This window comes from Lampris incognitus, chromosome 10, assembly GCF_029633865.1.
Source record: "Lampris incognitus isolate fLamInc1 chromosome 10, fLamInc1.hap2, whole genome shotgun sequence".
NCBI classification, from domain to species: domain Eukaryota; kingdom Metazoa; phylum Chordata; class Actinopteri; order Lampriformes; family Lampridae; genus Lampris; species Lampris incognitus.
In genome coordinates, this window is record NC_079220.1 from 13,350,576 (window position 1) to 13,373,206 (window position 22,631).

A 22,631-nucleotide genomic window follows, 5' to 3' on the forward strand; every position below is an offset into this window, starting at 1 on the left:
CATAGTTAACCCTTTTAACAGTGCTGACCTACAAATCCACGAGGCTGGTGTGTGTTTCCACTATCAGAAAAATCAGTGTCTCCTCCCTTCATTCATGGAGATTTGTGGAGGACATATCATGCTGGACGTTGGGACTCTGGTTAACCATTGTACATATGCAGAAGTGCAAAGGCCCATGCTCTTATGTTCTCACACACACACACACACACACACACACACACACACACACCACCCCTCTGTCTTCTCCATCCCCGCCACAGCATGGGAGTGAGGTACGAGGTGTTTTTCTCTGGTTAATCAGATACGTGATGTTTGCGCACTTATGCAACAAGGTGTGAGCTCTAGTTAATGACCTGTGAGGCTACACAGTTCACACACCAGAAAACTAAAGACTAACAGGTTTGTTTTTCCTCTCCCCGACTTCCTGCTAATGGGTGTGGGCTGCTTGATGGTCAGCTCCTCAGCAGAATACAGTCATGTCAGGTAAACATGTAAGTTAGGCTTTTAAATGGTTTCATGTGTCTGATTTATAAATTCACAAACACACATAGAGGTAAGCAGGAACTTAAACAGTCAAATTAACAATTTGATATTGAAAAGCTTTACCTGCAACTTGGAAAAACAGGTTTATCATTCAGTATTTAAAAATAGTCCAGTGAGCAGCCGTGCAGCCATGGTGTGCCATATTTATACAGGTTTTCATTGCAGCCCAACTCAGCAGCATCTGATTTTTACTGATTAACGCACCTTCATCCAGAGAGGAGAGGACGAATAGGGTAAATAAGATGACGTGCAGTTGGACTGGAAAGAAAATCTGCATGCACATGGCCCTCCATGGTACATGACTGAGGATGACTGGACAAGTCTGTCAAAGCATTATCACTTTGTCAACCAAACACTGGTAAATTCAGTCATTGGTTGACAAATTACTGCCCTTTTTTAACAATTCTAGCTTTGTTATCATTTAGTTATGGTTCAGTTCAGAGCAAAATTCTTGACAAAACCCTTGACATAAGTCAAGTCAAGTTTATTTATATAGCACATTTAAAACAACCACAGTTGAATGGAAGTGCTGCACAAGCTTAAAATACAATATAAAAGAGTCGAAGCCAGTTTAAAGTTCCATGAAATACTCTAGTAGATGTGCTCTCTCTCTCTCTCCTTCTCTCTCTCCTTCTCTCTCCTTCTCTCTCTCTCTCTCTCTCTCTCTCTCTCTCTCTCTCTCTCTCTCTCTCTCTCTCTCTCTGACACACACACACACACACATTCTTATACTTCTGCCTTTGTGAGGACCCCTCCTTAACTACATTCCTGGCCCCTAACCTTAACCATCAGAACTACATGCCTAACCTTAACCCTTACCCTAACCTCAACCTAATCCTTAACCTGAACCTTAACCCTGAACCCAAGTCCTAACCCTAAAGTAGACCTAGACTGGCCAAAATGTCCTCACTTTGCAGGAGTGTCCTCACTCCGACACCAAGAGTAAGAATAAGTACAAGAGAACACACACAGAGTCACGTGTGGCGATATGTGTTTCACGTCGGTCCTTGTCTGTAGCGTAAACAGCCAGTGTGCACGACTGTGTGGCGAGAGAGATTTATGTGTTTGCTTTCCACGGCCCGCTGCATCCGCGGCCTGTGTGGGCTGACAATGCAGTGGTGTCAACTGTTGCGGTTTACCCGTAGTAGCTTCGGATTTAACCCTCTGCTATGGTGCTACGAGAGGTCATAAATGCTACGTCTTTTTCTGGATTTTTTTTTCCTCCCACCAGTTATCTACCAGTCTGATGGCAGAGTTTAACTTGGGCATCCAATGAGAAGCCGAAGTAGGCGGGACTAATCATGACCGCAAGGGTTCAATAACAGCTGCAACGTAAGCTTTTTCTCTGCAGCAAGAAGGGGAACCCGCATGAGTTTATCAAGAAAATTAAATGCAGTGCCAGTGACGACAGCGTCATTATTTACCAATTTTATTATAGAGCACAATTCACCTATTGCCGTGTCGGATCACATAGGTCACCTCGTTCAAGCTGCGTTTCCGGAAAGCAAAAAGGCATGAAGTAGTATGCGTGTGCAAGAACCGAGACAACTGCTATTACAGAAACCTTGGCAGCTGTGTCGACGGCCGACTTGGCCACTGTTTTAAAAGTCAAATTTTTCTTACTTGCGGCTGACGGCAGCAATGATAAAGAGCAGCTGTTAAGATAGACATCATCATGAACACCAGCACGTACCGAGATATTTAAATAACAAAACGATGCACCCCCACCCCTTCCCAATGAGCTTACAAGATTTCCATTTTCATGTAAAAATTTAACTTTAGACTGCAGCTCACTTATGATTATCTGCTTATGTAAGTACACATATTTTTAATAATGAAAAAACTGGTTTAAAAAGTTGTTTTTAATGTTGTGGCCGATGGGTGTAAATACTGATCTAGTGTCATCTAATGGTCTGTGGGGAATTCCTTGTGTTAAAGTGATGCTTAACCCACCCTAAAAACATGTTGGCTTCTCTTCTTACCTTGGAAAATTGTCTAATGGCGTCCAATTTAAAGGAACAGTGCTGTGCTTTTCAAAGCCCGGTAGTGGAGCAAATGCACCGTAATTTAACATACGGTACTTGATGTAGTAGTTCCAGCCTAATTCACCGACTGTTGTTTGACCCTTTCAGATACACAGGTGAAATTAATAACGATAGCAACAAATCAACGACAATACATTTAGAAAGGTCTGAGGTACTTGTTTAAAGTTCACTTTGCCACCGATGACCATGTTCTGGTTTTTATGGGCAAATTCTGGTTTTTCACCCTTGCTCTTCTGGTTTTCAGTGTTGGCACCTCTGATAACGGCAAACCTGCACTACACGTTACACAAGCCAAGAATATGCTCCATGCAAATTGCCGTGAGCATTAACTAGAGTTACAATGGCCATGTGTACTATTCACAGAGGATTGGGGAATGGTTGCAGTCACAGCATTGTAAGATGGCGACAGATGTACTCCATCCCTAAGAAATGATCACGTGAATTGAACTCATAATGTGAATGACAAAAAAACAAATTATGCTGTCTTTTTTTTTTTAGAAGTACAGGAGGTAACTGAAGTCCTTAATTGGTATTATATTTATGTATGTATATTATAATTAGTATATTATAAGTATATTATTTATGTAGTATGGATAACAATTTTAAAGACCTGTAATTTTTATATAAAATAATAGGATAATTTATATAATTTTTTATACAAAATAATAGGAGAAATTAATAATTAGAAATATTTGGTTATCAATATATTTCGTTACTCATCAGCTGTGCCCTTTGAACTTTGAATGCAGGGGGATGGATGCAGAGGATCTCTGTCAAGAATGAGGTCCTTTGTGTTTATGATGGAGGCGTGTATGTGTGTGTGTGCTGGTGCACGTGTATGTGTATGTGGTGTGGGTGAGGTTGTGTGGGTGAGTGTATTTGTGTGTGTGTGGTTGTATGTGCTGGTGTGGTTTATGTGTGGGTGTGTTTGTGGCTATGTGTGCGTGTGCGAGTGGGGGTATGTGAGTCAAAGGCACCACCTGATTGGAGGATTTCTCCCTCAGTAATTTTCTTTTATGGGTTGCTGTTCAAATGCTCAGCCAAGCCATAATGGCGGTGAAAAAGAGGAAAAAAGAGGTTGTGTGAGAAGGGGAATTGTGCTCCTGGGGCACATTTAATGGTTTGTGGTTCCAGATCCACCGGCCCTTGTTTTGAGTGTTGAGGGTCATTTGCCTTAAAGCCAAGCGACATCAAACACTCTGATGGGAATCACTTACAAAAAGGGATTGTCCAGTCTGTGCTGAAATCGTGAAACACACTAGACATCTGCTGTGCGACTCGGTGACAGCAGGAGCAGGCTCAGCTAGGAGAGGTTGCATTATCATTGCACTAACACAATGCTGGATAACAGTCAGTTGTGTTGCACAACATTTTCAGAAGAACCTCAAAATAGTCCCAACAGTGGCCTTGTGTCAGTTTAAGGAAATACGTGACACAGTGAAATGTGAATCTATCAAGTAAGAAAATTCAAACAGCCGAAACACAAACAAAAGGAAGTGTGAGATAAGCACATGTTAACCCATCGTTCACCCAGGTTTGAGTCAACATGCGTTAGGAGGCCGTTTAGGACACAACAAACACTTTTAACAATGCATATTGGCACAATATATACTGTTTTTAAACTTGAGTAGAGCCTGGAGAGGTGGAGGTATGCACTGGAGAGAAGAGGAGTGAAAGTCAGTAAGAGCAAGATGGAGTACATATGCCCCTGAACGAGAGGGAGGACAGCGGAATGGTGAGGATGCAAGGAGTAGAGGCGATGAAGGCGGATGAGTTTAAATACCTGGGGTCAATTTTCCAAAGTAATGGGGAGTGCAGAAGAGAGGTGAAGAAGAGAGTGCAGGCAGGGTGGAGTGGGTGGAGAAGAGGGTCAGGAGTGATTTGTGACAGACGGGTACCAGCAAGAGTTAAAGGGAAGGTTTACAAGATGGTTGTGAGACCAGCTATGTTATATGGCTTGGAGACAGTGGCACTGATGAAAAGACAGGAGGTGGAGCTGGAGGTGGCAGAGTTGAAGATGCTAAGATTTTCATGGGGAGTGATGAAGAAGGACAGGATTAGGAACGATTATATTAGGGGGACAGCTCAGGTTGGACAGTTTGGAGACAAAGCAAGAGAGGCAAGATTGAGATGGTTTGGACATGGGACATGGGAGAAGGATGCTGAATATGGAGCTGCCAGGGAAGAGGAAAAGAGGAAGGCCAAAGAGGAGGTTTATGGATGTGGTGAGGGAAGACATGCAGGTGGCTGGTGTGACAGAGGAAGACGCATAGGACAAGAAGAAATGGAAACGGATGATCTGCTGTGGCGACCCCTAACGGGAGCAGCCAAAAATAGTAGTAGTAGTAGTAGTAGTAGATATACTGTTTTTAAACTTATGTTGGGTTAAAAATAGTGATACAAATGTGTGTTAGGTGTGGATTGTGAAGGTGTTTTCCATGGTATGGATCCAAGCCACGGGTCTGAATCGTCCACAGAAACAAGCGACATGCCAGAGCTGTCAGAGAGCTGTCGCTGCCCAAAGTGTAAATGAAGTTCACACTGGAGAACCGAGCATAAGCACAGGCGATATTGATGTTGTGTGTGTTGTTTAAACAGAGCTGGACCGGGAGGTCTCAAAAGGGAAACAAATCCAGCAGCACATTGGGCATACTGGCTACTGAAATGTGAATAATCAATGCAGCTATGAATAAATATTGCTTCTGTCATGTATTTGTATTTTGTGTTGTGGCTTCTGGCCTCACCGGGTGATGCTGCCAAAATGTGCAAAGCATATTTCAGTGGTGCTGAGCAGAGTACAGTTCAGTTCTCTATTGATCATTTGCTGATTTTTACCTGTTATTTGGTTCCATCTTCAAAACAGTGGACGCCAGCTGTCTTCTGCACACACTGACTGCCGCATCTCTCTTTGCACAGGCGGACTCATCAGTTTCGACATTTTCCCTGAGGGCTGGGACAAGAGACTCTGTCTGGAGGTCCTGGAGAGGGAGGGCCTGGATGCCATCTACTTCTTCGGCAACGAAACCTCATTTGTAAGTAGAGGGGAGGGAACGTAGATCATGCAGAGATAGGCTTCATTATTGATTGTTAGAGGTGGGCTCAAACACAGGGGCACACTAGTTTTTCAATGATAGTAATAATTCAGTCAACTTTGCAAGAGAAACTACAAGTTAGATACCCATGCTTGACAGCAGTCATGCCCTGTGGATAGGCACTTTTCCTGGGTTAGGGCTAGAGAGAGGCAAACACTGGGTAGGCAGATATGGATGGATAGAAATAGCCCTTGGACATAGTTAAGGAGTTAGAATGGTGCGAGGCCCAGTTTTAGTAACACAGATAACAGGCGAATGCCTCGCAAAGGTGAAACGCGAACGAGTAACAGTAAGTCAAAGGTCATGGTTTAAAGGTTAGAGGTCCTAATCCTCACCTGAAAGAATGTTGCTCCAGGCTTGTGTGTGTGTGTACGTGCAATGCATGCGTGTGTTTACATTTTTCATATTTTCCATTTTCATATTTCCTGCTCTGTCAAACAGGGAGAGCGAAGGGGAAGTAAAGACAAGGAGTGAAACAGTCAGGATTTTAAAAAAACAAACAAAAAAAAGCAGCTACTGTCATGTACTCGGGTCATCCAACACATCACAAGGGGCTAGAGATGACCAATTAATGACATTGTTTTTAAAAGGCCTATTTTGTTCTCTAGGGGGGAAATGATTATGAAATTTTCAACGACCCACGGACGATCGGTTTCACAGTGTACTCCCCGAAGGACACGGCCAGGCTTTGTCAGGACCTCTTCCTCAGCGCACCGCCGAACGAGTCTTGATGTCCTCAACTTAGGACCTGTGACGCGTGTCGCTGTCCCTGTTTGCTGCTCTCTTGGAGCGCCCCCCTGCGGTGGGATGCGGTACTAAATACAACACGTTGAGGGGCGGTGGTAGAGAAGGGAACCGACACAGTCTACGGACTGCTAGAGGACACCACCAGTACTGAATTTTACAAAACTATTTTAGTCATTGTCATTATTCTAAGTAGCACTGTAACACAGATGGGATTATGGGGTAATACATTTTGCCTGATACTGTGGAATACACTAAGGGATCTGATTCAAGGCAATTGTTATTGAAAAAAATGATGCCGTTGCTTTCTTTATATGTATTTTTTTTTTTTTTTTTTTTAAGGGATAGCAGCCAAGGAAAGGTTGAGAAATCTACTCCTGCTTTTTAGTGTTTCCCTAATTTAGAGATGTTTAGACAAGCCATCCATTATCCAAACCACTTATCGCTGTCAGGGTCGCAGGGATGCTGGAGCCCATCCCAGCAGTCATTGGGTGGCAGGCAGGGAGACAACCTGGACAGGCTGCCAGGCCATCACAGGGCAAGGACATCCAAAGTAATAAAGGCAGCATCCAAAGTGCACAGGGAAACATAAAACTCCATGAGAAAATGTCATTTCTCTGCTCTTCGTTACCTAAGATGTACTTGTATGTATAATATATAGCTTAGTTTCAGTAGAGCCTAACAGAAAACAAATAGGAGAATCCTGGGAAAAGCAGAGGTGTTCATTTCCTAATGGATGGTCTTAACTTCCCAGAACAGACACAGAGGGCCAATGTCTTATATAGTCCGTGAATAGTGTGTGTGTGTGTGTGTGTGTGTGTGTGTGTGTGTGTGTGTGTGTGTGTGTGTGTGTGTGTGTGTGTGTGCATACAAGAGTCTATCTGTGTGATTAGAGTTAGTGTCATTGTGTGTCTCTGTGACCGATAGAGACAAAACTCAGAGTAGCCTGCTGTCTCTTCACAGCTCAGTGGGCCAAAACACTCGCAGCCGGAATTGCTCACCCCACCAAACGCACTTGATAAGGGCATCAAATCATTTTAAAGCAGTGATAAAGCCAGCAATAAAGACTGGGCAACAGAATGCTGCGCTCTGATTGGCCTTGTTGTCTGTCAGTAGGAGGGTCTCAGCTGCTGATTGGCCATGACGGGTTTTGTAGATGGAGCTTTGATCCTCTCCATACTCTCCATGGGCACTCTTAGGGCTTTTCCTCACATAAATCAGCCTGGTCTGGGTGGTAAAGACATCACGTTCTCTGTGTCCATACACAACGCTTGCACAGGACTAGTATTCATGCAGAGAATGCTAGTCCCTGATGTGTCCATCTTCCCGTCCTCTTTTTCTTCCTCTTTCACGTCTTTCTTTTCCTCGCCTTCCTTCTCTTCCTCCTTTTTCACTCGTTTAGCTTTTTTGTGGATGGCTGCATTATGTCGGCCTCCTCCCTGCCCCTCTGCCTCATCTTCAGAGTCTGAGAACTCCTCCTCAAATGCTGTTCTCTTGTCATGGACATGGATAGAAACACCCTTGTCAGGGTCTTCTTCATCCTCATCCCCGCTGTCTGGATGTGGGGCATCCTCGGGGATTGCTTGCATCTGGACCCCAGGGGCATGGGGAATCATGCACAGGTTCTCAAACAGACACTGCTTGATCTTCTCCAGGTACTCTGGTTGGTCATGTTGGACAGGCTGATGTGCAGCTTGAAGTCTGGTCCAAAGTACTCAATGTAGTCATTGTAGGGCAACTCATTGGGGATAGAACAGTCCAAGGCCACAGCTGTCTCGTAGGTCCAGCAGCGGGCAACGTTGCAAATGGTGTAGCCTCCTCCACCCAACATCAGCAGGGGCAGGTTAAAGGTCTTCATGTACTCCACAAATTTGGTGTGGCCTTTGATGGTCAGATTAAAGCATCCCAATCTGTCTCCAGAGAGAGAGTCAGCTCCACACTGGAGAACCACAGCACTAGGTTGGTACATCTCCATCACTTAAGCCATTATAGACTTAAAGATGGCTGCATAGGATTCATCATCAATGCCATCCCTCAACGGGTAGTTTACTGCATAGTACTTGCCTTTTCCTGCTCCAATGTCCTTCAAGTCTCCAGTGCCAGGGAAATATTCTCCATACTTGTGGAAGGACACGGTCATGACTCTGTCTGTGGTGTAGAAGCCGGAGGCTTCAGACTTCTTGGCGTGGTGGAGCCCGCCAGCCCAGGTTATGGCGATGTCTGTCTGCTGCTTGTTCAGCTTCACTGCCCCACTAACAGAGCCACCTGTTGAGAGCTGGCAAAACTCAAAACAGGCCATCAAAAACAGGACAGTCCTCTCCTACGTTGAATCTTTGCATCTGTTTGCTGTACTCTGACATGTTGTCTGGTTGGATGGACCTCAGGAACGTGATGTACTCATCACTGTGGTATTTTGCCATTTCCTCAGCATTGGCTTTGTGTGGTCTATACATCTCCATTTTCCTGTACAGTCCATAGTTTAGGAGGAGGTTGTGTGTCATGCGGATCCTATGGGGTTTCATGGGATGGCCCTGGCCATAGTAGTTCCCCACGTCACCATCATGATAATAGCAAACTTTCTTCCTTGAGACGGCGCCATTTTACATCAATTGCCAGAGATGTTAATTCTCTAATTAGATGTATTTTACATCTGTCAAACTGATGTGTTTAGTAGCATCCCCAATAATGTGTATGTGTATTGAAATTAATTAAATCTCGTGGGTGCCAGTTATACATTGTCAGAGGTGTATAATGCCATTTTATGTAAGATGTCATAAAGGCTGCTTTTGTTTTGGACTAATGGTTTGGTTTGATGAACTGGGCTGTTGATGAGTGCTTATGAATGTGGTGAACCGTTAGTGACGGTAAACAATGATAAAGAAAGGACAGATTATACTTGGGAGAGCAGGAGAATGAGAGATTAAACTAAACAGATTAAGTGTTGTTGTTGTTGTGTTTTTGGCTCTGTATCCATTTGGATGGAAGAAGATAATGAAGTATTAATGAAGACCGTGGCTTGTTTTACTTGGAAGTTGATGACCCATAAATCATTCCAACCATCTTGATTTCTTCACACACTCGGAAGCTGATGGCATCTTTGATCCCACAGAATCCTAAACATGTGCGAAGTTGTGCTTTAAGAAATCTAATCTAGTCTTGGGTCTGAGGATCCAGGTTATCAACTTTGTCTCAATTCTGCTGTTGTGCACCAGACTAAACAATTTTCAGAAAGCAATGCATTGCTTTAGATTTTTTTTTTTTTTTTTTAACCACTGAGGGGATGAATTAGTGCATCCTAGAATAGGTGATTTTTATTATTATCGTCATTTTTATTATTATTATTATTATTACTATAAATAATGGCTTTGCACACTGCCAAAATTTCTCCAATAGCAATCTAATACTAACTATTAGCACTCTTTGAACCTTAAAGGAAACAAAGAAATGTGGATTTTCTTGTACAGTAGAAGCCTAATCATCATAATGTATTACTTATTACTCATGATTGCATATTTCCTCTTTTAAAGTCATGTATCGATATGAGTTGTTGTTTGTGTCCGTCCATGGTAATAAATCATTTTTGATATAATTTTACCAAACGGAGCCCTGCAATGTCTTTCTTTGCCATGAGTGACTATAGTGCTGCGTAGGTACAGCATCGAGAACATTTCTTTTTCCGATATGGATATTCAGTTTTCATCTCAATACTTTTGACAAGGAACAGATGACATGTAAATGAAAACTTAACTTTGCAGTCATTTATTCAACAATAACAACAAAAATACAAATTCCTTGTGCAGAAAATATTGGTGAACTCTCAACAGTAGCTGGTGTTGCTGTCTTTGGTAGAAGTAACTTGATGTAGACATTTGTAATGGTTGTTTATCAATCTCAATGCTTCTCCAACTGTGTAAGGGATTTTTTTTTTGGCCTTATTTAAAATGACCTCCAGCGTCTTTCTAAACCATTATGCTGCTTATTTGAGTGTTTTGGATTATCATCCTGCAGGAAGATCCATTTTGAATGAGAGTTTTAGCTTCTTTTTTTCCCTCATACATCATTAATCACAAATATTCCCTGAAACAATGTGGAATTCATGGTTGACTCCGCTGACTAGGAGGCCAGACTTAGTCGGTGCTAGGTTGTCCCATTCAAAGTCAATGTTGTTTATACCAAACATGAGACAACGAGCTCCTTTCAGCTTTCATTACTATTCAGTGATGTTGTTCTTCAATCCTTGTTTGGTGCATTTATATTCTTTTGAGGGGAGAACCCTCCTCCTTCCTGACTGCTTTTAAAAGTAGGTCAGTGTTGTGCCTTTTCCAACAGGCGATCCGTGGCATCCAGCACAGATTCCTGCAGATCCTTCGAAGTTACCCAGGGGGTCCTTAGGAGACTTTTCTTAAACATATTGTGGTCATCCCTTGGGCCCAAGTTTCTGGGACAAACTTGTCCTGTCCTGAACAAGATTTGATACACCTGATTCTAGTTTAATCTATTTCTTTGGTGGATTAATGCAGCGGTATGGTCAGAGTAGTTTAAGGTTCTTATAATCCCTCAGTTTAATAATCCCTGCCATACAGCTGTGATGATGATGATGATCAGAATCATGTTTATTGGCCATTTAGGTTTGCACTACATGGAATTTGACTCCGGTTTCATGGCTCTCTGTGTACTGAACATAGAATAACAATACTACAACACAACAATCTTCAGCTATATACACAGTTTTTTTAAATTTTGATATACTTTATTAATCCCCGTGGGGAAATTCCTCTCTGCATTTAACTCATCCTAGCTGTGTAGCTAGGAACAGTGGGCAGCTGCTGTGCAGCACCCGGGGACCAACTCCAGTTTGTCTTGCCAGTGCCTTGGTCAGGGGCACAGACAGGAGTATAAACCCTAACATGCATGTCTTTTTGATGGTGGGGGGAAACCGGAGCACCCAGAGAAAACCCACCACAGACACGGGGAGAACATGCAAACTCCACACAGAAGATGACCTGGAATGACCCCCAAGGTTGGACAACCCCGGGGTTCGAACCCAGGACCTTCTTGCTGTGAGGTGACAGCACTAACCACTGGGCCACCATGCCACCCTATACAATCAATCAATCAGACTTTATTTGTATAGCACTTTTCATACAAACAAATGTAACGCAAAGAGCTTCATACAATAAAACAATAAAATCTCCCCCCTCACCAAAAAACAAAAACGGTAAGGTAAAAAAAAGTACAAATTTTATAAAAGTACAGACAAGTTTAAAACTGAGTTAGCAAAATAAATAAAAGTGCCATAAACACTGATTAAGTAACATCAATCGCAGCAGAATATATAAAAGTAGCAAAATATACAAAATTAGAACTTAGCTGTAGGCTGTTTTAAAACATAAGGTTTTTAACCTGCTTTTAAATGTGTCCAGTGTGGGGGCCTCTCTCAGGTCCTCGGCAGGGCGTTCCATCTACTTGGGGCGTAAATACAAAATGCAGCTTCCCCTATTCTACACTTAGCACAAGGGACGGGTAAAAGACCACTGCCATTGGATCTGAGAGTTCTTGCTGGTTTGTAAGTAATGAACATATAGTGTGGTGCAAGGCCATCGAGCGTTTTGTATACAATTAACAGAATTTTAAAATCAATTCTAGTTTTGACGGGGGGCCAATGCAGAGATCTAAGAACAGGTGTAATATTTTCATACTTTTTAGTTCTGGTGAGAACACATGCTGCCGCATTTTGAATTAACTGTAGTTGGTGCACAACTGATTTTGGGAGGCCGGTGAATAGTCCAAGATGGTAGAAGGCTGATCTTGTCAGATAATTGATGTGGCTCTTAAAATTTAGATCACTGTCTATGATTACACCACGATTTCTAGCTTCACTTTTGCACTCCAGAGACAGAGAGCTGAGATGAGCTGTAATTCTCTGCCTCTGAGTCTTTGCACCAAAAATAAGTATTTCTGTCTTGTCTTTGTTCAGTTGTAAAAAGTCCTCTGACATCCATAAATTAATATCGTCAATACACTGAATTAGGGAATGTATGGGATCTAGGTCATCAGGACATAGGGATATGTACAGTTGTGAATTATCTGCATTCATTCATTCATTATCCAAACCGTTTATTCTTATTCAGGGTCGCGGGAATGCTGGAGCCTATCCCAGCAGTCACTGGGTGGCAGGCAGGGAGACACCCTGGACAGGCCGCCATTCCATCACAGGGCCAACACACACACATTCACACCTAGGGACAATTTAGTTCAGCCGATTCACCTGACCTACATGTCTTTGGACTGTGAGAGGAAAATGGAGCACCCGGAGGAAACCCACGCAGACACGGGGAGAACATGCAAACTCCACACAGAGAACGACCCCCAAGGTTAGACTACCCCAGGGCTCAAACCCAGGACCTTCTTGCTGTGAGGTGACCGTGCTAATCACTACGCCACCCAACTTAAATAAATGTTTAAATGAATTCCAAATAATAGCCAGACTTTCTAAATAGCAAAAACAGATTAACAAAATGAAAACACACACTGAATCCTCCGGCGCCAAGTGCGCTATATAATTGGCATAATAGCCTAGATAATTATGGTCATTTATTTTGTGTTTCTGTATAACATGCGAGTGGGAGGGAGCATATAGAGATTGAATAGTAGTGGTCCAATAATCAAACCTTGGGGTACCCCACACATTATACCCACTTTGTCCGAGGAAAAGTCTCCAATAGACACAAAGAATTGCCTGTCCTGTAGGTATGTTCTAAACTAGTTGAGAACCGGGCCAGAAAGGCCGACCCATTTTTCTAATCTCTCTTGCAAAATATCATGATCAAAAGGTGTCGAAGGCAGCACTGAGATCCAGGAACACAAGAACAGACAATTTATTAGAATCTGTGTTCATATGCAGATTGTTCACAACTTTGATAAGTGCTGTTTCTGTGCTATGGTGAGATCGAAAACCTGATTGATAAATGGCTAGGAGGTTTTTTTGATGTTAAATAGTTATTAACTTGAGAATAAACTGTTTTTTCTTCAAGTATTTTGCTGAGGAATGGTAAGTGGGAGATGGGTCTGTAGTTGGCAATAGCTGTCCCATCAAGACTGCTCTTCTTCAGAAGTGATTTAATGACAGCTGTCTTAAGTGCTGCAGGAAATATACCTGCCCGAAGAGAGTAGCTAATAATTTATAAAACATCTTGTGCTAAGCAATTAAAAACAGCTTAAAAATTTGGTAGGGAGAGGATCCAAGCAGCAGTTGGAGGACCTGAGCTACCTAATAATATTGTCTAGACTTTCAAGAGTCAAAGTGAGATATGGCGCTAGTGATATTTCTGGAGAACTGGAGGGTAGGTAGTATACAGGTGAAATAAGAGGCGATTAAGTGCAATGGTGCAGAGAATATATCAGAGAGGCTGAAATAGATGTTAGCAGGTTACTTAGATACATACATGCCTGAGGTAGATGGACATGACAGAGTGTACCAGTATATGTACAATGTACAGTAGTGTATACAAAATGGTTGGATTTATTTGACAGTGTTAAGCATTCACTTGAATGACAGCGCAATGATGATGTATACATTATCCATAATGAAAGCTAAAAATTAAAAAATCTAGTTACAAGAACGTGTGAGAGCATCACACCCCTGTGAAATGCATTGACTACATTGACCTCAATGGGAAATTAGCACATTTACGAGGTATACTTTGGGAAATGGCAACTGTGTCCCCAGTAAATGTGTACAGAAACTAAGAAAACAGGTTCTCAAGCATGTATCTAACTTTTCAGGCCTAACCGTGTCTCCGCCTATCTCTCTCCGTTATCTCACTTTGCATTCCTTGCAGACATTTGAATAAACTTGCAGATGTCGCACGTGCAATAACGCAAAGAATACAGCCGCAACCCAAATGCGTGTATCATAAAATGCTTTAATGTTTTCTCAAGGCCCAATAAGTAACGATGACAACGTGAGGGTGCCCTCCGACGTGACAGAAACAAATCTGGTCCTTCGACAGAACGTTAAATCTCGTGTTGGGACAAATGCAGGCGGTGACACACTACACAGACAAGATGCATAGAGATTATATGGAACAGATGTTATAGAAACCCACAGACAGTAAGATCAATATTGGACAAACGTGAAAATAACTGCAAATCACATTTCGGCGACGCTGAATTCTGGCATCGGCTACAAAAATGACGTAGTTTATCTCGTTCACTATTCCCAAGAAATAGCAAGGCGACATCATTTCTCTAACAATAGAAAAAGAGATCGCTACTTCAGAAAGAGTTCTACTTCTTTTAACAGTTCGTGGCTCGATTCAGTTTGAAAGAAGACATCTCAAACCGGAGAATAAACTGAACTTGGAACAAATCGCCCCTGCTAGGTTAAACAAACAAGTTTTCCACCCATTTAAGCCCCCCCCCCCCCCGCGCCCTAAACGATAACTTTTCAATACAGCAAACAAAATGCATTACCTGGAGCAATCTTGAGATAACCTACACATAATCTAAAAAAAATCAAATAAATAAGTTAATTAAATAAAACACAATTTATTTATTCATATTTTTAAGGAAAATACTCATAGCCACTAATCCATTCACAGTAAAACAGGCTTTTCAAATGTCCATGCTTAAAGCTCGCTCTCCCTCAGACACAAATCTAGTCCCAACGTTTCTGACCTACGGTGCCTCGACCCCTTGGCACCTTCCTCTCTCCTCTTCATCACAGACAGACGCTCTCCTTCTGGTCCTCTAAGGCAGTGTTTCAAAACACAGGTGTGTCGGCGGGTCATCATATGTTCCTGTCAGGCTTATGAACCCTCATGGGGTGGGGGGGTTATGTTATCTGTGACATCTGATCGAGACTTCATCACCGATGTAAAATGTGGGTTCATATGAATCACTGCTGTTGGGGGGGTTGTTAATATATTCATGATGGACCCTCCATTCCCCCTCTCTCTCTGTGTCTCCACTCTTGCGCTCTCTCTCTGTCTCTACACTCTTTCTCTCTACACTGTCTCTGCACTGTCTCTCCACTCTCTGTCTCTACACTCGCTCTGTCTCCACTCTCTCTCTCTCTATACTCTCTCTCTCTGTCTCTATACTCTCTCTCTCTCTCCGTAAACCTCGGGTCAAGCTTCTTCGGCCTTGATTCTCTTGCTGCTTGCTTTCCTCATACATTCACAACCACCATCTGTGCTCAATTTTCAACCCTTCTACCCAAAGTTGGCGTTTGATGTTAAAACACATACGGGTTAGGGCAAAAAACAAAACAAAAACATACACACACACTTTCACATCTGAACCAAGACTTGAATCTGTGATCCTTCATATCTATTTCGGGATGAGTAAGTGCAAATAAACAAGTGCACAACTACCCTGAGTAGACAGGAAGAAGAACTGAATTCAGTGTGGATCCGTGTCTCTTAAGACTCACCCCAAAGCCTCCGTTACTTCTTACACTTGTGCATCCCAGCTCAGAGGACTGACTGCACCTCGATGGCCTCGACAGTTGCTACCAATACAGTGTGTGTCAGGCTATTGTGGGGCCAGTTTCCAGGAAACCCAGATCCTCAAGTTTCTGCTGATGTCTGGCTGCGTGTACTCTCATCATAACTCCTGTCGTTATTTTTCCACCTACGTTAATCTGATCTGTTCACTGCTGTCGAAACATGGGGAAAAAAAGGCAAACAGAATCCACCGGTTTCACCATTAACAGCGGCAAAGAGATCAGGACTGCTGCACATAGGTAAAGTCTACAAAGAATAATAAAATAGATTTGAGAGTATGGTGCTATGATGCTCGATTTGAACTCATCCTCGTTTCCAACTACGACCTTAAAGGCCACGTCCACACCAGCCCGGAGAAACTGGTAGATGCCGTTCTCATGTCGAAAGCGGGTCAGACGTTTTCCGTCCATGCTGGCCCATTCAGATCGTTTTCAAAAAATTTGCCGTTTGCATCGAGATGCCAAAACAATAGGAAAAACCCTTTTTTCTTTTAGTCTCGTTTATCTTCTAGATAATTTTCTTTTACTTTTTTTTGCTATTGACGGAATAATCTTACGTCAGCATTTTTGAAAAGCTCCCTTTGGCTGGCGAAAACGGCGGCAGCTTAGCGTGGATGAAGGGCTAAAATGGAGAGAATTTATCCGTGTTAGTGTGGACATGGCCTTAATCACCCGAGTCCCTACCCTACCCCCTCCCCCCCATCCCCCATTGTGCCTCTTTAGGCCCGGAGCCGAAGGCCTAGGAGCTGATGATCTGTCCAGACCAGGTCTCGTGCTTTGTCCCTGGGTTGAGATGCGTGATCTTCACCTCCACCGCTTGCACCTTGAGATTCTTCGGTGGGACTCGGCAGACTTTGTACGTGACCTCATCCCCCTCCACCGGGACGTACTCCCCCTCGATGCTGAAATGGACCAAAATAAGCAGGTGAATACAATACTCGGCTGATAAATCCTGATGCTGTCGCTGTTTAGACTCAGAAATGGCAGGGAGGGTTTCAGAAGACACAACAACTGACAGATCACCGTGCAATTTATACAAAATTACGACCGACAGAGAATTGAAATGTGACCTAAATTAGAGAGGGCTTATCGCTGTGAATGACTTAGGAATTGCACGCTTAACGCTAAAAACAGTTCAATATACAGGAATTAGGTGGTGACGAGGGCTCATGTGATGACTGAAGACACACAATTTAATCAATGACGTGTCGTGTCACAAAGAACGGCATTCATTAATTGAATCCTCTCTGTATGTTCATTGTACATATGGTTTGCATTAGCCTGCGGATGTTTGTCATATCATCATCATATCATGTGGCCGTGGTTGGCTTCTTAAAAATCTCATTGTGAGAGCGTTGAGATGGTCCTTGAGATATTCTGACAACTTGTGCCGATTGATTAATCCCTGAAGAAGAAGGTGATGGTGGCTCTTTAATACATATAAATACAAAAACAATAAATGATGACCCCGAGTTGATTCTTAATGACTAATGGAGCGTCACCTACCCGTTCTTCTTCAGGGATCATTTTGCACATTCTGAAGCCTGAACACCGAGCTGAATAGTATTCAGTTGACTTAGTTAAATACTAAATAGTATTCAGTTGACTTAAATAGTATTTAGTTGACTTAGTTAAATACAAAAGAGTATTTAGTTGGGCGTATATTTGTTTTTCCTCATGGTTTGTGCCAGTGTTTGCACTGCGACACTTAACACTGATGAGCGAGTGACTGATCTGCCCTAGTTACACACCCCAGAGGTGTCATGACAATGCAAGTTAACCACCATTTCTGTGTAATCTTCATCTGTTGGAGATGCGATCTCATGAAATGTGTGTTACGTGCGTCCGCCACTCACTCTGAGATGTGAACAAAGATGTCCTCACCGCCATGGGAAGGGCGGATGAAGCCGTGACCTTGTGACCTGGAGAAGTTCTTACACACACCCTTGAACACCGGGCCTGAGTGAGCACGTACCGTACTACAGAGAGAGAGAGAGAGAGAGAGAGAGAGAGAGGATGACAGTCCTCCTTTGGCATCTAATGCAAAATTGTGTAGTTTGTTATCATGTTGACTACTAACCAGTGTTAGATACACAACAATAAAATGACATTTACAATAATAAAAACTTTTTCCATCCATCCATCCATTATCCAAACCGCTTATCCTGCTCTCAGGGTCGCAGGGATGCTGGAGCCTATCCCAGCATTCATTGGGCGGCAGGCGGGGAGACACCCTGGACAGGCCACCAGGCCATCACAGGGCCGACACACACACACTTTTTGTCTGATAAAATTCAAGGCGCTTTCACAGGGAGAGAGGGAGATGGTGAAATGGAAGAGAACCAAAAGAAATGGAAGTACTGAAAGAGAGGAGGACCGGAGGAGGAGGAAGGGCAGATGGAGTAATGAGTATGATCAACTTCGCCAAATTGACAACAACACAGTGAGAGGAGAGGTGACAGTACTTCCCCTGTGCAGGAATTCACAGAGAAAAAAAACACATTTCGTTTCTCTCTTCAGTCCTGGCACACTCCATAAACACACCAGCCAAAGAATGACACAGCATGCATGAATTGCAACTGCAGGACAAAGTAAACAATATGGCCAGGCCCTTCTTACGCGGAGTAGGTGCGGGTGCGCTTGGTGGGCAGTGGGCTGGGCAGCTCCCGGGGCCGGGGTTGTTCTCTGCCTTCCTCCCACACCCGGCTGCCCTCCCTCAGGAACGGGAAGGAGAGGGAAAGAGGGGTGCTGGGAGAACGCAGGGGCGTCTCAGAGGGCGACGTGAGGCTGGGGTCCGCCATGTCTTCCCAGGCGGGGTGTGTGAGTGTGTGTGTGTGGGTGGGTGTAGGGCGGCGTGGCGTGCTCAGATCCGTGACAGTAGAACCGCTTTTCTTCAAGCCGCGGTCTCTGCTGACAAGCTGCTGACACTGCCGACTGTCTCCCAGCGTCTCTTCGTGTGTCTCCTAATCGAGGCCTGCCTCAGTGTCACAGCAAGGTGGTTATCCAGGTCACTGCTGCCGTTTCAAGCCAGCTGGGTGGGTGGGTGGAGGTCTATCTAGAAAGAGAGACCAGAGGAAACGGAGGGAGGGGAAGGGAAAGGAGGGAGAGAATTGTCATATGGGTTTAAGCTTGTGGAGGATGAGCGGGTTGAGAGGGGTCATCCAGCAAACAAAAAGACTATTCATGGTAGAGACCACTGAAAATGTAAAATGCAGAACCAATATAAGTAGTCCTTCCTGCCGCTATGGCAGACATTTTTCTCAAGCTCTGGGAAATTCCCATCTAATTCAGGATGAAATAACTTGCATCCCACTGAAGAGAAGGGATTACAATCAAATGCATGTGCTTTTATTACATAACGATAATAATAATAATAATAATAATAATAGTACATTTAATGTGTATGTCATTTGCAATAGCTCAAAGCGCTTTATAGACTTAAGAACAAATGACACGATTTGTCTCTCAAAGAAAGACACTATAACACTGATTTCATAATACTAATGAATTATGAATGAAGTCTGCTACTGGTAGAAAAAATGTTAAACTGCTCATTTGGTAAGGTGACGTTACCATTGAAAATATGATCTCCCGTTAGTTTTACAATTTCCTCACGATTACATTTATTGTTAAATCCAGGTTAAGCATGAGGATGAGAAGATGATGATCCCCCATCATTGCTCAACGGGATAATTCACCCCAAGACACATTTAATTTAGGCCGATTATCTTATATTGATAATGCGCACAGGATCAGAGACAAGTTGAAAGGCAACAAGCAGCAGCTTCTGATATGGAGCATCTGCAGCTCCTTGTGCTGCAGGACATCATCTGCCTGAAATGTGAAAACAAGAGTAGGAAACAAAAGCGTCCATTGTGTGGGCAGTGATGAGGACACAGAGCATTGTGTGTGTGTGTGTGTGTGTGTGTGTGTGTGTGTGTGTGTGTGTGTGTGTGTGTGTGTGTGTGTGATTGGGAAGAGCAAAGCATAAGGCGACAGAGCAGATCAGGCCCCACTACACTCCCACTCCCCTGCCACGCATCATCAAGGTTACACTAGACAACGCCGCCGGAACTCCACGACGTGACGTCAGGGAAGCTGCAGCGCGCCGACGTCACTGCCTTTTGTGGGCGGTGACGACGTCACCGCCTCTTGTGGGGTCAGTGACGCCAGCATGTAGTATGGGCGAGTTATGTCAACGGACCGAATACCGATTTTTTTTCCAATATGTACTTCGTGATGGCTCCATGGTGGGATTACGTGTGCACAGCTGTATTTGTGTGTCGTCTGTGGAGACAGCCGATTTTGTAATTGACTATGATGCTATTGCAGAAAGGAGTTAAACTGGGGGGGGGGGGTGGACCAAAAACATGAACTAAATGTCACAATTCCCGCAGGTAGGGGGGGTCAAATAATATTAATTGGCACCAATATAGAAAGTTTAGCTCCGTAAGGGTTTCTATTATCTCTTCGGCTACCCGAAGTGGGCCCGATTTATAATCTAATGTGGGACAAGAAGGAAACCGTCCTCCGTCTGGCGGCGGAGTAAAAAGCACGTGTAACGTGTCCTCATTAGGAAAGGACAGAAAACCCGTCTCTCACGTGATGTCCAGAAATGAATCATCTCGGTAGTCGGTCACGTTGCGTGGGCGTGTATCTGATGAGTCTCGTGTAACACTCAGCCAAAAATCAGTTTACTCCTCCGCCTCACATCCGATCAAAAGCTTCACCATTTAAAACCAAAAATAACCCCCCAAAGTAGCCGGTTTTCCTGGGACTGCCGGAGCATTCCCCGGAAATCTGGGCACGGGCGGCGCGCGTGCCGACACAATAACTTGGGCAACAGACGCGGCGGCTCCGCCGGCCGTCCTGAGAGCACCGGGCGGCGGGTGGAACCTGCTCCTCCAAGGCGCCTCGGCGAGTCACCGACAAAACCGCACAGCCGGCCCCGAAAACAGCCCGACGTTCATTCATTGGTAACCGCTGCACGATCTGTCATGCACGCAGAGGCTCTCTATCACTTCAAGCCACACAATAGCCCCCAAAAAACGGTACCCAACCCTCCTCCTCCTCCCCCTTGCAGGCATTTTAAGATTTTTTTCTGTTATCAATATTATTATTAGTTGTTGAGAGTGTTACTTACCGCACCGGAGGGCGACGGCAGGTTGAAGACGCGGAGCGTGTGCTCGTCGGTATGTATTATATAACGCGCAATTAAATAAATAAGTCGAGTAAATCCGCGTAAACCGACGGAACAGCCTGATGTTAGTTAGGGGCGGCGAGTCTGCGCAGCTGGCAGAGATTCCAATGGCGTGATGCGACCCCCCCCCCCCCCCGTGTGTGTGTGTGTGTGTGTGTATGTGTGTGTATGTGTGTGATGGACAGATAGTGAGGGTGCTATGGGGTGGTGGTGGAGGATTGGGTGGGTTGAGTGACACGCTGGATACCTCTCCCTTTTGTGTTCACACACGTCTCTGCACTCTGTACGTGCGGGACGTGTTTACATTCAACACATTTCTAAAAAAAAAAAACCAATACTACACGTTCGTTTGCTGGACCACTTCGGTTGTCACAAGAAACAGTGCGCACAGGACCTTTCGGTTGGACAACAAACACTGGTGTATTGTAAACCGTTGACACTGGCGTTGCAGCGTCACACGTCCACAACACAAAGCAGCTGATACGCATCCCTGACAGACGAGAGCAACCTTTGCCCTTCACCGTCCTTCACACACACAGCCTGTCGCTAATCTCTTACGGGATCCATGCCCTATAATCACTCAAAATGACCAAAATCTAAATAAATATATAATTCACACAATCCTCCATTTTGATGATGTGCCCTTTTACTGCTCCGGATAAACAGGCAAGTGCCTTTCAGCAAAGCTGCTCAGTGAAATGGAGAAAGTTTGCATTTTAAATAAGTGCAACAAATATCTCGCCATGAAATACACACAGCCATGGTTCTCGCCAACACAAACCTTTATCATTAAAACAAGAAGAGGTGATGTTTCGTGGTATGCACTGTCTTGCTATTACATTAGGTCTACATCGTACACTCGATTTTGTCGCGTCCATATACATGGTGATGAAGTGTTCTGTTAATGCTGTTTACGTTGGAGACTGGTAGGTGGCACTACTATGGTTTATATGTTCCAGGTACTGCGAGTTACGCATGTGTAGAAGTAGTAGAAGAAGTAAAAACGTGTTGATGAAAAACAGTGCTAAGTACACGCTCCCCCTGTTCCTCTGCTTCGTGTGTTGTCTGATACTCAACCAACTACACAACAGATTTTAACTTAATTATTCAAATCTTTTCTTTTTTTAGATGACCTGCGGCACATTTTTAATGTTGAATTTTTCAAGCCTGTTCGGCACTCAGTCTTTAATGACCAAGAACGCCAAAATTCAGGTGCCCATGCTGAACGTTTTTAATTTACCTTTCGCAAAGTCCCGCCCCCCTTAGTTACTGTTGCTATGCCCGTCAAGCATTTCAGAACTATCCAGGAAGTAGCCGGAAAACACCAAAACATGAGGGAAGAAATCAGCGCATTGTGTGGGTAAAAGTAACAGTAATAATACGTTAGCTGTATTAGCTATCAATAATAGCTAGTAGCAAGCTTAGCTTGGAGCAGACGGGTATTTTTGTTGATTTTGGATGGATTAAGCTGGCCATGGGGTCTGCTATACTGCCAAATC

The 22,631-nt window shown here is 43.8% G+C and overlaps 2 protein-coding genes and 1 pseudogene across 3 annotated transcripts in view; 1 reads left to right on the forward strand and 2 right to left on the reverse strand.

Annotated features, from left to right (window-relative positions):
• The window catches only part of LOC130119298 (phosphomannomutase 1), a 38,316-nt gene extending 21,521 nt beyond the window's left edge, over positions 1-16,795 (forward strand). Inside the window, exons 7-8 of one of the 2 annotated variants that reach the window (XM_056287754.1) lie at positions 5,505-5,620; positions 16,656-16,795. In XM_056287754.1, coding sequence (XP_056143729.1) covers positions 5,505-5,620; positions 16,656-16,682 — 143 coding nt within the window. In that variant the 3' untranslated portion in view covers positions 16,683-16,795. Of the gene's footprint in view, positions 1-5,504; positions 5,621-6,288; positions 6,423-16,655 lie in introns of those variants that run through there. The other variant, XM_056287753.1, reaches the window with a different exon arrangement.
• LOC130119297 (probable histone deacetylase 1-B) lies at positions 7,642-8,723 on the reverse strand (annotated as a pseudogene).
• On the reverse strand, positions 16,672-21,203 carry csdc2b (cold shock domain containing C2, RNA binding b). The gene is made up of 4 exons (XM_056287755.1): positions 21,076-21,203; positions 18,552-18,987; positions 17,789-17,911; positions 16,672-16,834 (listed from the first exon to the last, which is right to left on the reverse strand). The coding sequence occupies exons 2-4, from the start codon at positions 18,731-18,733 to the stop codon at positions 16,672-16,674; spliced, it is 468 nt and encodes a 155-aa protein (XP_056143730.1). The 5' UTR covers positions 18,734-18,987; positions 21,076-21,203.
• Between the last annotated feature and the right edge of the window lie 1,428 nt (positions 21,204-22,631).

Excerpts from the sequence above, each read along its gene's own strand:
- csdc2b (XM_056287755.1), bottom strand. The coding sequence starts at position 18,733 with ATGGCGGACCCCAGCCTCACGTCGCCCTCTGAGACGCCCCTGCGTTCT. Across the intron at positions 17,912-18,551 it reads CGCACCCGCACCTACTCCGC|TACGGTACGTGCTCACTCAG; the intron begins GTAAGAAGGGCC and ends CTCTCTCTGTAG. Across the intron at positions 16,835-17,788 it reads ATCTTTGTTCACATCTCAGA|CATCGAGGGGGAGTACGTCC; the intron begins GTGAGTGGCGGA and ends GGTCCATTTCAG.